The 14533-nt window shown below is 36.7% G+C and overlaps 2 protein-coding genes across 3 annotated transcripts; one reads left to right on the forward strand and one right to left on the reverse strand.

The window, feature by feature from the left end:
- Positions 1–796: 796 nt before the first annotated feature.
- On the reverse strand, positions 797–2447 carry LOC122073101 (E3 ubiquitin-protein ligase RNF185-like). Of its 2 annotated transcripts, none has more exons than XM_042637624.1 (2): positions 2290–2447; positions 797–1824 (listed from the first exon to the last, which is right to left on the reverse strand). In XM_042637624.1, exon 2 carries the CDS (start codon positions 1820–1822, stop codon positions 1145–1147), a length of 678 nt encoding a protein of 225 aa, XP_042493558.1. In that variant the 5' UTR covers positions 1823–1824; positions 2290–2447; the 3' UTR covers positions 797–1144. The 2 variants fall into 2 exon arrangements, with proteins under 2 accessions (XP_042493558.1, XP_042493557.1); XM_042637623.1 differs by having other exon boundaries at positions 797–1841; positions 2290–2446.
- A 9748-nt stretch (positions 2448–12195) lies between these two features.
- Positions 12196–13753, forward strand: LOC122073279 (elongation of fatty acids protein 3-like). Its single transcript, XM_042637836.1, has one exon. It carries the CDS (start codon positions 12497–12499, stop codon positions 13421–13423), a length of 927 nt encoding a protein of 308 aa, XP_042493770.1. The 5' UTR covers positions 12196–12496; the 3' UTR covers positions 13424–13753.
- Positions 13754–14533: the final 780 nt, after the last annotated feature.

A 14533-nucleotide genomic window follows, 5' to 3' on the forward strand; every position in this document is an offset into this window, starting at 1 on the left:
TTCTTCTTTTTTCTTTTTCTTTCTTTTTCCTTTTTTCTCTTGGGAAGGGGAGGGGGGCCGGGGTGGGTTGGTGATAGATAACCAGAAGATTTTATCACTACAAATAGATAGCCAGAACAAAAATAAAATAGCTTAAAACTTACTTTCCTATATATCCCATCTCTCTTTTTCCTAAAATCAATTAAAATGTACTTCATAACAGCCAAAGGACACAAGATGGGGAATAAACATGTACAGAAGCAAAACATACCTTAAAGATCAGACTACAAAGCCAAGCATGACTAAGCACTAAAACTAGCTTAACAAAGAATTTGCTTCCCCACGGGTAGGCGGACCCATAACTACATATACTGAACGTGCTACTTCTACTAAAATAGCAGAAGCACTTAACTGAGAAATCAAACAAATTCGATCCAATACCCTAATATTAATCAGCTAATGACAACCAAAATTAACTACTTGGTTCAAGACACAAAACAGGCTAACAGTCAAAGCTCACAATATTATTTCATAACTGCTGCATGAAAATCCTGCTAATCCTTTTCACAATGTCATTGACTTCCTTGCTAAGTTGTAATATGGTTCTTAAAATTCATAACTATGGACATTCACCATCACAAGCTAATTAAATGTAACAGCAGAGGCCAAACTGATAAAATAAAGAATGATTTTCATTACAAGCAACATACTAAAATTATTACTTTAAAACTGTAAAGAGCTACAAGACATAAGTAAGCTCTTCTTTTATGCATACAAAAAAATGTACAAAAGATTTGAAGGGGGAAAAGAGGTAAACTTGTAACAACACATTAATCTGCACTTAGCTGATGCATCATTCTTTGACATGAAGCTTTTAAATGAGAGAAAGAGAAAGAAAGAGGTGCGCAATACTTTTCTTCTTCTTCTTCTTTTTTTTCTCTCTCTTTTATGTTAAATAGAGGTCTTCAATCCAGTTAAGAGACATTTTAAGTCACACTACAGATGCTAATGGCTGAAATAACACAAGCTACAAGAGCAGCAGAAAAGTATCATACCAACAATTTCCTCGACCATAAACCTCAATTAAACTCATGAATTTACAAACATGTGATTATAATAATCATGGATATCCATCAGAAATCCAAATGGTGGTAGACACATTCATCTACGACCAAATTAGAGCAAGGATCACCAAGAAACCAACCAGAGAAAGCAGCGCCTTCAAATAGGAATCAGCCTGTTGTCCTTGAGTTGTGGGTTGAGTGAACCCATGGGGATGAGCCCCATGGAATGAATTAGCAAATCCATAGGGAAAACCCGCAGCAGCTCCATAAACGGTTGCATCAGGGATCCCATGCACCTGAAGATTAAACAGGGATGGAATCAGACCACCAAATGCTGCAGAGAGTGTGAAGTTCCCAAACCTCGCAGTTGCCATTGGAGGGAACCCCATGAAGCCAAGCCCATGCTGTGGGAAATGGTTAGTGTCTGGTGGTGGAGCAGTTTCCGGCCTCTGCCCAGCTGGACGATTGGGAATATTAACTCCAGGAATTGATTTAGATCTTGGATCACTGGGTGTCTTTCCCCTGCCATAAAGAGGAACCAATTTCTCCTCCTGTACAAGAGCCTTACAAACTGGGCACTCCTGAGAATGCGAGTGAATGTGGAGCCACTTGTAAAGGCAAGGCCAACAGAAAAGGTGACCGCACAAAGTCACAATTGGATCCTGCGCCAATTCGAAGCAGATATTGCACTCAAAGTGACCAGCATCGTTACTACCACTGCCTGAACAAGAAGGGCTTTGGGGCGGCCTGCTTGCTGATTCCCCAAATCCACTTGCCATCTCTAAATACAAAAGAAGCCTGTAAATCATACAGACACACAATCAACAAAAAAAAACATCCTCCTCTAACCCCCCAAAAACGGAAAATTTGAATTATATTGGAACACAATTCTAGTTAATGAGAATCTAGGAAAGCGGCGAGTTCTTATATTCATTCGATTCGACAACAAACCCAGGACGCCTCAATTTCGCATTCGAACAAATTCGAAAGGGAAAAAACAGGATTTGGGAAACCCCATGGAAATGCGGCTATATCATATATTTGGCGATCAAAAGGTGAAAAAATGAAAGGAGAAACTCTCAATATGGATCGTAGCACGAACAAAAGCATATCGTATGCAATCAAAAAACGGGAAGTAAGTTTTGATGATTCCTGTCGAAAACTAATCGAAGACTTTAAGTTCAAAAACCCTAGGCAAGACGAAGAAACAATAATAAGAGAAGATCACGAAAAAATTGGAACAAACCTTAGTAATGGAGCAGAATCCAATCGAAGAAAGATAGCCTTAGGCAAAATTGAAGCCTCTTCAAGGCTTAAACCCTCTCTGTCTCTGGTGGTGACTGGTCTGGAAAATCAATTAATTCAACTCCATCCGCTTTTAACCGAAGAAACTCTCGTTTGGATATTTCGACGGCCGTTGTTTACGTTGGTGAGATACGCCAGCTCAGCCATGCAGCAGAATGTTCGTCTCCCTCAGGCGCCGTAGGGTCACGGATTCTACTGTTTGATGATCTCGACCGTCCGATCTTTAAAATACCACGTGGCAGATACTAGACAGTTTTGGAAAAATTTGCAACTCTTTATTCTTTATTTATTTTTTTTATTTTTCATAAGCTTGCAACTCTCTACTCGATGGGTCATTTTAGACTAATTTCATGTGATATACTGTATACTTTCCTTGATGTTGGCTGATAGATAAACATCGAATTCGGATCAGATGTTGGATCACGATATTTTCTGATCGAATTTAAGTACTCTTAAAAGGGTACAAATGTGAATCGAATTTAGATTTTTACCTATTCATTTATTTTCTGACTTATGTAATCCAGACATTTCTTCTTCTAATGAATTTAATTTGCTCTCAATCCATCCTTCTAAGTTGTCTTGGCTCTTTTTTCATTCTCTAGAATCTGTTTAAATTTCAAGAATTCTTAGAATCACTAATTGGTTATCTGATCAGATTGGATAATTATTTCTAAATAATTTGGATTGAGATTTTGATACCCCTTGATCGGATACAAATGTGAATGTGAATTCAAAATTGAATTTGGTTATTCATTTATATCCGGCCCTACTTATAGATAAGATGGATCGTAAAAAAACTCTTTTAAGGATGGCTCCGATTAGTTTAAGTTTTTATTGGAATTCCACACAGAAGGCGGAATCAATAATCTCATATCAGAAGTGAGTAACCCAATGTGAAAATTTATAAGTACTTAGGCAGCCTTTTCTTAATAGCTAGCTATTTCTATCAAGTGATATTAGAGTCAGTGTGTCTCTAATTAAGAAATCAAAGAAGATTTTGAACTAACACATGAAGAAGGAGATTGTTTATAAGTAATTGGGTATCCTCTCCTTAACGGTAGCTTTTAAGGAACCTCTGTTATTATCTGAAACTAAAATCTAAGAATTGAAAGCCATTTCTAGGTAAATTGTGTAGAGATTCTCTCAGAGTTCGGTCTAAGGTCCACATTCCACAACAACTAAATTGCCATCGATGTTGAAGTAAGAGCTTAGAAGATTGTAAAATGCCTAGGATTCCGTCGATCTTCCTTTTGAGAGAAAATACAAAATTTTCTGGATCTAATTCCAAAATAGAACAGATAGAAGAAGAACCTATGCTGTTTACACTAGGGGAATCGATCTTCACTGTATCTTATCTTCTTCACCGAGTCTTATTTATGATTAAAAATAGTATGCCTTTTTTTTAGGCTAAAATCCCAAATTTTCTTCCTTAGATGGGTAAGGATCATGTCTAGCCGTTAGCGCCCCCAGAAGGAATCAATCTTTAGGTCAAAGTCAAGCAACAAAAAATGTTTACAACTTTACACAATCAATGGAAAAAAGCATTTTCCATGCCAACGTTTCCCTTTGCCACATGAAAGGGTTTTGGTATGATTTTTTTTTTGGGTAGAAAGGGTTTTGGTATGAATCATTGTTTCATACTATAAAGACATAAAGACATGTTTCCCACTTACAAGAATTATCAACTTTATCTGCTGTAATGATAATCAAAGAGTTTTTTTCTGGATAAAGAAAGACGTTAATTAATTATGAGGTCACTTTTATCTCTGGAGAAGTGGGGTGAAGGAAAACTTTGGTCTATGTGATGTTAGAAAAGTTAAATTTATACATGAATCGAGTTTTTCATTGATTTTCTTCACCAATGAGGAGATAAAATTATAAATGAGGGTCGTTTCATTGAGATAAAGTGGTGTTTGGTAGTCATTCAGTTTCAGAAACGACGTTTCGTGTCAAAAATAGATTTTTCAGTTTCTATGTCAAAATAATGCCATTTTAAAATAAAAAAAATTGTGTTTGGTGAACATGTTTCAGGAACGATTACCCTAGCTTTTCATTTCCTTTTTTTTTTTTGTTCCAAAAAAAAAGGAAAACACAAAATTGACATCAAACGCTTTATTCTATTTTTTTTTATTTCCATAGAATGAAAAAACGTCAGAAATGTTTTTCTAGATAAGTACCAAACGCAGCCTAGGTATTAGATTTTTATTTGGGGAAGGAACATTACTAATCCCTGTGACTCTCGTGCCAGCACATAAAAGACCGCCCTACCCCTATGTGATCAATACTCCCGCATGCCGTGTAGAAGTCACAAGAACGGATAACGTTCTTCCTTCCTTATTATTTTTAACAGTACCACCTTGGGTTACAAGTAATACTGCTCCCGCATCGCCTTGATCGAAGCTCTGTTGTTCTTCCACTAGCTCTCTTGAGCCCTTCACGTCTAGTAGCTCCAATTTAAATGACATGTTTGATAGATTCCTTCTCATGAGTCGGAGGGAGAGTTTATCGAATTTCTCGTCACATTAAAGTAAAGGGATCCACATCTTTTATTTATGTGTGGTTTTTAGAACCATACACCATAAATTGACTCTTTTTTTTTTTTTTTTGGCTGAAATAAACCTCTTTCTTAGTAACATTAAAAAACAGAAAAGAAAGAGAACATTGTTTAATGGGATAGAAAGCTTCTATTCCAATGGATATGGCATCACTGCATCATTAGCCTTTTTTAATTAATATTTCCTTTCTCTTTTTTCATAATTTAGCAAGCCAACAGAAACTTATGAAACTGCCCTACCAGTAACAAAGCAAGGGGCTGAAACCTGAAAGACAGATGGTATGGTTGCTGGGAGTTGACTGGGAGTTGAAGGGTCTTTCTCAAATCCTCCCCCTCCATAACCGGACACTTGGCTGTGAGACCTAGGGTGCATACTTGAATCCTTCCAATAATTTGATATCGTACTCGATGTCCTAGCAGCTGGAGAGGATCTTGAACCCCACTCTCCATTATCAATCGCAAATTTTCAACCTCCATTATGGATCATTCTTTGTCTCATAATATATATCATAACAAAGGGACACAAGGACAAGATGTCAACATCTAACAATGATAGAAGGAGAAAATCAGCATCAAATATTTTCCCATTCTATCTTCTATTTCTAAAAAAAAAAAAAACACCAGAATTGGGGATCTAGATTGGTTCGATCGATTTTGAACCAATGAGAATCAATTCAAAATGGCCCAAAATTATGATAATGATAGATTTTAAAATGGAAGAATCAACCAAAATCAAGATCAATTATGATCAATTTCGACTGGATCGGAAAGACCCAACCTATCTATTCCTGATTTTTACAGCCTAGTGATGAATATGAATTGGGTTAGACATCGGACAATCTCCTTTTTTTTTTTTTTTTCTGTAATAATTTGCATCACTTTTGATAAGAGAAAGAATGCATTATTGTCTTCCTTTTTCAATATCTTTGCTGTTCTATGTCGCTTTTATACAATGGATCTGGATGGATGGGAGTGGTATTAAAGCATCCTAGGCAAAGACCTGTTCCTTCCTTGTCCCACCAATGGGCTATGTTATTTATGTCAGATTTTTTTCTTTAATTAAGTACTTAATGTAGCTTTGGTTTCAAATGGTTTTTGACAATATCAATGAAAAAAAAAAAAAAAATAGAGGCAAAAATCTTGATGAAGTTTTAGCACGTCAATAGCAACAAACATGTCCTCAACACCATGGCATTGGAGTGATTCTAAAAGTTTTTCCAAGGTCTAAAGCAAATAAAAGATGAAGGATGGAATGATTCGGTGATTTTGTATAACCTAGTCATCAATGCCAGCACTATCTCGTGGCTTTGGAGCTGTCCCCTTATTTTTATTATTATTAATTTTTTTTTTTATGTCTAACAAATTAGTGGTTTTATCTAAGCAAGTAGATTGCTTACCTGGTTATGCATAGGAAAACTCAAATCTTTGATTTAGATGCTATTTTGGATGTAATCATTATTTATGCTAATTGAAGTAAACAATGTAGAGATGAATCTATATATCACATCAATAGCAATGCAAGAACAATATCTATCATCCACATGGGACTCACATGGATTATAATAATATAGAATGCATTGATGCAGATCTCACTGTTAAACGTTTTCTAACACACATTTTGATCTTGGGTTCGATAAGAAATCCATATGCAAGGAAAGTCTCTTAACTTGTGCACCAAGTATATTATCAAAATATTTTAAAGATTTTGTGTAAGATTAACTCCCTATGACTGTATATGTGGTTGATCTCTACCTTAGTAACAACATTGTAACATAGGGATCTTATCTCTCTTGCAATCATGTTGCATAGGGGAAAAACTCTAATTTTGTTCTTTCCGTTTGCTTGTCGGTGTTCATCTCCATGGTTTTAGCTTTTAAGCACGCATTGGATTTGATTTTTCATGTTTACTTGGCCTACAAGGCCCACGACCAAGAGGCTGCAGGCCAAGTAACATAGAAAGCCCCTCCTTATGTCAAACCAACAATGTTTCTTCCACCTCTGACTTCAATCCATGTCGCGTCACCTCCATATCAACTTTGGTCCATATGTATATGAGACTTTTGTTAAGTTTGTCTTGAACCTGTTCTGACATATTTTGGTGGTGACCCGAATGGGAAGTTTTTCTAAGATCTGTGATGGAAATAGACCCTAGTCCAAAGCCCAACACTAATCTTGTATGAGGATGCAAGGGCTATAGTTCGACCGATGACTGACAAATCGATGATTCGGTCTTAGAGGAGTATATAATGTACTATTGTCTTGTTGAGTAAGTCATTGTAATTTGGGGGATTTTTTCAAATTAGGGTTTCAGAGTGAGTTTTCTCGTCGCTGTTTGGATGTAATATCTCTTCTACATAGTGAAGCATCTTCTTCTTCACCCAAGGACGTAGTAGACCATATCGGTGTGTGAACCTCGTTAAATCTCTGTGTTGTGCAGATTTGTGTTTGTTTATTTTTGTATTTGTTGGTGTTTGCTATAACAACTTTATTAAAGAAACATTCAACGGACTTTAGTGAAAGGGGAAAAGAATGCTTCTTGATCGCACGATCCCTACATCCATACACAGAGGGCAGTGAAATCATGCCCCGACCCTTATTGGTGCTCATATGCACTCCCTCATTAATTCCCACAATAGCGCAAGCCGTTTGACCAAGGAGCATTCATTTCCCTTTTTTTTTTTTTTTTTTTTTTTCTTTTTTTGGTAGAATCATTTCCCCTTAATGAAAATAACTTAATGGGTTGCCCGCATTCTTTGCCCTAATGTCTATATTAAAAGAAAAAGGCCCATGGCTCTATTACTTATATGGGCTTAAGATTTTTTTTAGGAAAAGGCCCCATATATGATTCCATTCTATATAAGCCCATATTATGTTTAAAGAATGTTCCTCAGGCCTTTAATAATAATGGGCTTAAGCTTTCCGATTTTGGTCTTGGGCCTTATAAGCATACATAAATAACAAATGATAAATAAATACAATATTAATATCTATTAAGAGACAAATCTATCTTCTTAAAATAATATTGTTGAGGTAATGCGTTAGAAATCTGAAATCAGTTGACATCAATAGGCAAGTAAACTCAATTTCTTTAATAGATCATGAAAGTCATTGTTTGCTTGTTTTGTAGTTTAGTTTGTTTTCAAATTGGCTACCCTTCTCACGATTAAACCAACAACGATGATCTATGTGCGAGGCCTAAACTCGTACTTGCGAAAACATCAATGTAACTTACGGGACCCCAAATCCAAAAAGATAGAAAGAGACTTTTCATCACTTTAGTCCTAAAAAAAATTCAAAAGTGGAAAGATCTCATACACGGTCATGTATGAACATGATTAATATTTCCAGCCGTCGGATAAGAGCATTCGATTCTTCGTTGTTGACTGTTTATGAAAATTGAGTTCTGATTCAAATATTTCCACGAGTGTGGTATATAAATAAGAAAAGCATTTCATAATTTTTTAAGTTTGTTAGGTTAAATTATTGTTTATGAGAATGATCAGGCATTAAAAAAAAAAAAGGATTATTTCACCAACCCCAATTTGAATACATGCATCTAAACTAAACTCTTTTTATAATATTTGATGAAACTTTAACTTGGCTCTTAGTGCTTAGCCCAATTTTGAAAAACTTTGTTTCCCATTCTACACTAAGAAAATTTAAACATGCAACAATGACAAATAAAAGAAAATGTCGGCAATAAAGAAACTAGTGGGAAATTTCACAAGTTTCTATTTAAAAGCTCACATACATGCAATTGCTTACTTATGTGATTAAAATCCCCATGCTTTTCCTCTAGAAAACAAAAAGAGAAAATTCTAGCAGGGTTGTTATGTCATCATTCTTGTTTCTAAACCCAGGGCTGTGTGAACGATTAATAATCTCTATCCTAAAGCAAAAAAAAAAAATGATAAAGTTCTTTGCGTGTGAACGTGTTTATCTCTCTTCTCCATAAAATAATGTATCACAAAAAAAAAAAATAAATAAATAAATCTCCATGAACCACAGAGGTTCAAGTAGGAGCAGGGAGCTTGTCATTGGCTTGGCATCGGCACCGACCTGCACTGAGATCAACGTGTGATACCCTCTACTCAAAGTCTCAGACACTTTATCTTTCTCGTCGTCAGTTATATATAATATTCTGAACATATTCGAGTAATCTCAAATATGCTTCGGAGAGTTCGAGGTAGAGGGAAGTGGGGAGCACGAGGGAGGCTTGCCATTCTAGTAATCAATTTTTTAAACTACACCATTGATTTTGAAGATGCATCCACATGATGGGCTTCTATATCCAAGTTTCTTTACCTTGCTGGCTTAACTACCTCTTTGACATTTTTATGGCACTTTTACGGTAGTGACAACGTTTTTGGTTAGCCAAGGGGTAGTGCAATTGGTGAGCAATGAACTTGGTATGAGCGTAAATTTGGATGTTCTAAGTTCAACTCCCACTAGGTATATATTGGGTCATTCACACAGAGATGTTTAGTATTCTTCACTGCTTTCAGGGAAAGTTGAATGATTTTCATTCAACCCCGGTATGACCGATCCATGCGGTTGTGGGGTCAGTAGTCGAAAGCCTGGATACCCATTGTTAGCAAAAAATATAGGTATGACCGGTCCATACGGTTGTGAGGTCAGTATGGACTCGCGGGACTAGTCATGCCAAAGGCCTGAAAACCCGTCATTAGCAAATAAAAAAAAAATGTTATTTGTATGAGATCAAATACTCTTTTCTCTTATTTTTATAGAGAAAGTATTATGACTTCAATTCTTAAAAGATCAGCGTAATGAAAGGAGGTGTTCACAAATATAGGTGGAAAGATAATTTCTCACTCAGAATCTACATGAGACTAAACACTTCAACAATTTCATCAACAAAGTGTAATAATTTTAATTCCAATGCAGCAAATTATTAGTCCCTTTCATGCTTTTGTCATGTTAAGATTTTCCTTAGATATTGAGATGTCATTACATAACAAAGCTAAAGGGGGGGGGGTTCTTTTTGGACATTGACAGCCATTGATGATTGTAGTTAAAAAAATTTTATCTTATTTTTATCACAGTTCTCTCTTTTAACTGCTCAACTTGAGCCAACTAATCCTTATAAAATTCTTATCCTTAGCTACCATTCAACTCTACTCAAACCCATCTTTTTTGAACCTACTCCATGTATATCTTTCGTTTAGGATTGACAAGGAATATAGTTTTGATTAAATTAATTTGCATGGAGAAATAGGAACCAATTCTAATCAAAGTCATATCTATATATTTAGCCATTGTATTAACAGATTAGATATTGAAATTCAACTAATGTATTGTACTTTTCTTACCCTTTTCCTTTTTTGTCCTCTTTCCCCTCCTATTAAAGATATAAGAATCAGTAAGAGAGACAAGGAGCTGAAAAGAGGTGTGGTTAAAAGAGGAATAACAGGGAGGACCACCTCGTTTTATGTACAATAGTTATGTGGGTAAAGGTCTATACAGTGTATTTAGGAAATCTCTTCTAAACTCTAAATATTGCCACATGGGAAGTTGGATTGAGTCAAAATTTATGGACAGGTAGACTTATAGGTCCCTTGGTGACATGTAAAATTTGAATCCAATGAAAATTCGCCAAGTGACAAGATTAAGCTACAAAAATCAAAATTGCAGATGTGAATGTACATATATTGGTATACATGTTCATACAAAGAGTAGTTGATTAATTGAGTTTTGAATTTTGATACATTGGTAGCCTTGTCTATTTCTATCTATTCAATAATTAGAATTACAACTCATCGGTCGGTCATATTGTTGAAAATGGACTGTTTAGGAATCACCTCCCAAAATGTGCTATTTTTGTTTCTTTTAGAGTCCCTATGTAATTGATTTTTGGGAAAAAGCTGGCATAGTGGGATTGTGTCTATTCTCTCTTTCCTTGCTTTGCAATTAATGATCCCCCTGCCCGTGAACCTATTGGTGCTGTTCGCTATCGTGTGGCACATGCATTGTGTGTCTTTCCCTCTCACTTACATCATCATCACCACTGTCACCATTGGCCTTGTTGCCGTCAACCACCACCTCATGCAACACCCCCGTTTTTTCCCACTCTCACTTCCCCCTTCCCTTTCAACTCTTCTCCCCACCCAACCCCACCCGGACAATCTCCCCCATGCAACCACCCCTCTTCCTTGCGCGATCACCTGCACCTCCACTTCCACTTCCACTTGTCGACAAGTTCTAAATATGTAACTATGAGATATTTCCTCTTTTTTGATTTTCCAATTGATATGTCTTTGGTAGTGATCCCACCATTTCTCGCTTGACTTGGATCTTCGTCAATTAGGCGTTGCAGGAGAGGATGAAAGAAATTACTCAAATATGATAAAATTTACACAATCACAAGGTAAAAAGGCAGGAGACATGAGAATTTTCTCGTTTGACCTTTCAATTACTCCCCTGTCAACCTGTCTCATTATATAGGGATTTTTCTATATTGTAACGAGCAATAAGTGTGACTTCCTTTTGCATAATATCGCCATTAGCTTCTCTAATTTTCTTGAAATGTAAGGTACTTCAAACATAACATTAATGAAAAATGAGATACAAAAAAATCTAAACATTAAGTACCTTTGATGTATTTTTTTTTTTTCAAACATTTTTTGCAACCATAAAATATTTAGAGCATTGTTCTTAAGCATGTTAGTGTTAATTGGATGAAAATTCGTGTGCTATGAAATGATGACATGGCAGACATATCTCTAAAGTTTTGATTCCAATAAATCTCAGGGCAAAATAAAAAAAGCAATGCTTCTAGAATGATTCCAACTCCAAGGATTTTATTTTTGTAGTAAGGAGTTTCAAATAATAAAATTTTTTCTCAAGGAGACAAATGTAAATTCACTTTCATTTTCGTTGGTTAGCCAAAAGATATGTAAGTTCACCATTCCTTATTATCCACCACTTGGTTACAAGAGTGTCCACGTGTTGCTTATTGGGCAAGCAAGAAGGGCAAATTTCATCCTCCCATGGGTCACCCAACCATTAACTAGGTCACCAACTCAAAACTCCCAAGATTGAAGTCCCAAACCAAACACAAGTCCCAATACATCGGACGGTTAGAAACTTCTTTCAACGTTGTATACCGAATCCTAGAATCTCAGATAATATATTCCCCCTTTTGAAAAGTAAAACCGTGTCGACCCAACTCGGCCTAATTCAGAACCCGGTGGACATAAGGGCCAATGAAAACTGGCCACGTATCATTCCCTAAGATAAACACAACTCACAACGGTTCAGCCGTATATGATTCAGATACAGAAAGAAGAACCATCAATGGCTTCTTTTATTTACCTTCAGAGCTCAGACCCTTCAAGTTTCTAACTTCCTTTGTCTATCTTTTCTGATTAGTTCTACTCCTTCCTTTCTGGATTAATAAAACCCAGGATTCCCTCTCTGAGATCTTTCTTTCTACTACTCTTGTTCTTCATAATCAAAGTTGAGGAAATTGGGTTCTTCGTTTCATCGATTGAGGCAGAAAAAAGGGAAAAAGAGAGAAAACGGAAGAGATTGCAGGTTAATTGAATGCAAAATCTATTGTATAATCGATTCAAAGATGGGAATTTCCACCGTTAAACAACCCATCACGTATTGGCTATCGGAGCATCCATCGATCGTTGGGTTCAGATGGAGTCATACCCAGTCATGGGGATCTACATGGTCTTTCCTGTTCACTTCCATAGCTTTCTATATCATCCTCTCTGTCTTCCTCCACCTCTCCTTGGCCCTATTCCGGCGGCGCCGCCCCGTACCGCTGGGACCAATCCCAGCCGTCCATAGTCTCTCTATGGCCCTACTATCTGTTGTCATATTCGTCGGAATCCTCCTCTCCGCCACCGCCGAGATACGCGACACACGGTGGTTCTGGCGGCGCTCCAAGACCCCTTTCCAGTGGCTTCTCTGTTTCCCATTGGGAACTCGCCCCAGCGGACGCGTCTTCTTCTGGTCTTACGTCTTCTACCTCTCTCGTTTCCTCCACTTGCTTCGCACATTCTTCACAATACTAAGGCGTCGGAAACTCACATTCTTTCAGCTCTTCAACCAGTCGATTCTCATCTTTATGTCCTTCCTCTGGCTCGAATTCTCGCAATCGTTTCAGGTTTTGGCTATACTATCGACCACTCTAGTGTATTCGGTGGTCTATGGTTATCGATTCTGGACGGCAATTGGGCTTCCCAGTGCTTGCTTCCCCTTTGTGGTGAATTGCCAGGTAGTGTTGTTGGGCTGCAACTTGGTGTGGCATGTTGGGGTTCTTCTGTTACATTTTCTGAACGGTGGGTGCAATGGAATTGGGGCTTGGGTCTTCAATTCTGTATTGAATGGAGCAATTCTCCTGCTTTTCTTGAACTTCTATGTGAAGATGCATCTCAGGAAGAGAAAGGTCGTTGCCGTTGAAGATGACCCTTCAACGAGCCATACATATTCTGGCTCTGGCTTGGAAGCCAGAAGAGAGATGGACCAGATTGAAGAGAAGGATCTGTGATTTTTTTTCTCTTTTCGTTATTCACCTTCTTTAGAAGTTTACGTGTGAGAGTCTGAATTGTAACTGTAATCCCATCCATCCATCGATTTTGGGGAGAAATCAATCAATTTCCCCCAGTTTTTTTTGTATAGAATCTGACATACAAAATGTTGATATCTTACCTTCATCAATCTTCAAGAGAGAAGATTTTTGATTTTTTTTTGGGTTGGCCCGGGGAGTGGGGGGGTTTACTTTACTGGGTATATGATAGCCTTTTTCATGAGCTGTGGCCTGTGGGTTCATTCCATCATTCACCAACTAGAAATGATATTCTAATGGCATGTACTATTATCATTGTGTGAGGTCACTCAGGAGATATGGTTTGTTTCAACTTTAGTATTCAATCAATTGGATACTGATATATTTACCAGATACTGATATAAAAGTGCCGTGATGAAAAAATTAAAAGGCCTGATAAATCTTTGACTGACATGTTTGTCAGATTTTCTTTTCTCTTTTTCTGCGATCAATTAGCATTTTTTTTTTTTTTTTCAAGTGAGAAAAAAGAAACTTAAAAAATAATCTGCCATTACATCATGATCACCAAGGTGTGAATTTCTTAACCCAACACCATTAGCGAGTTCTTTATAAGCACATCATAGTAGGATTAGAATTTATACATATAAAGAATCGATCCAAAATTAGAATATATTTCCTAAATGTGGCAAAAGAAAGGAATGGCCAATTGTTGTTAGAAGGTTGGAATAAGTTGAAGTAAGCTCTTAGAAGAGAATCAAACTTCCCCGATAGTCCATCCAACCCTTAGTAACTGTTAATCTTAGACCTTGAAGAATGTCATTAGCCTTTGTTCTATTAGTGTTGCAGTTGTTGAAGTCTATTCTGATAACCTGGAGCTTTCCTTGAACAAGAATGGCAAAAACTCAACCTGATTTTGTGTCTAAAAAGTTAGTAACACCAACACAAACTATGATATGATAATTAAAAAGAGGAAGAAATAAATATCTTCCTAAGATTTCTTCTGGAGCATCTGTAATTGAGTAGACAACATCACTAGAGTTGGTATGTTGAATCAGTTTTAAATCAGAAATCCAATGATTAATATTGTGCAAA

The sequence above is a fragment of the Macadamia integrifolia genome, chromosome 3 (assembly GCF_013358625.1).
Source record: "Macadamia integrifolia cultivar HAES 741 chromosome 3, SCU_Mint_v3, whole genome shotgun sequence".
Lineage (NCBI taxonomy): Eukaryota > Viridiplantae > Streptophyta > Magnoliopsida > Proteales > Proteaceae > Macadamia > Macadamia integrifolia.

Coding starts and splice junctions, on each gene's coding strand:
- LOC122073101 (XM_042637624.1), bottom strand. CDS start 1,822: ATGGCAAGTGGATTTGGGGAATCAGCAAGCAGGCCGCCCCAAAGCCCT.
- LOC122073279 (XM_042637836.1), top strand. CDS start 12,497: ATGGGAATTTCCACCGTTAAACAACCCATCACGTATTGGCTATCGGAG.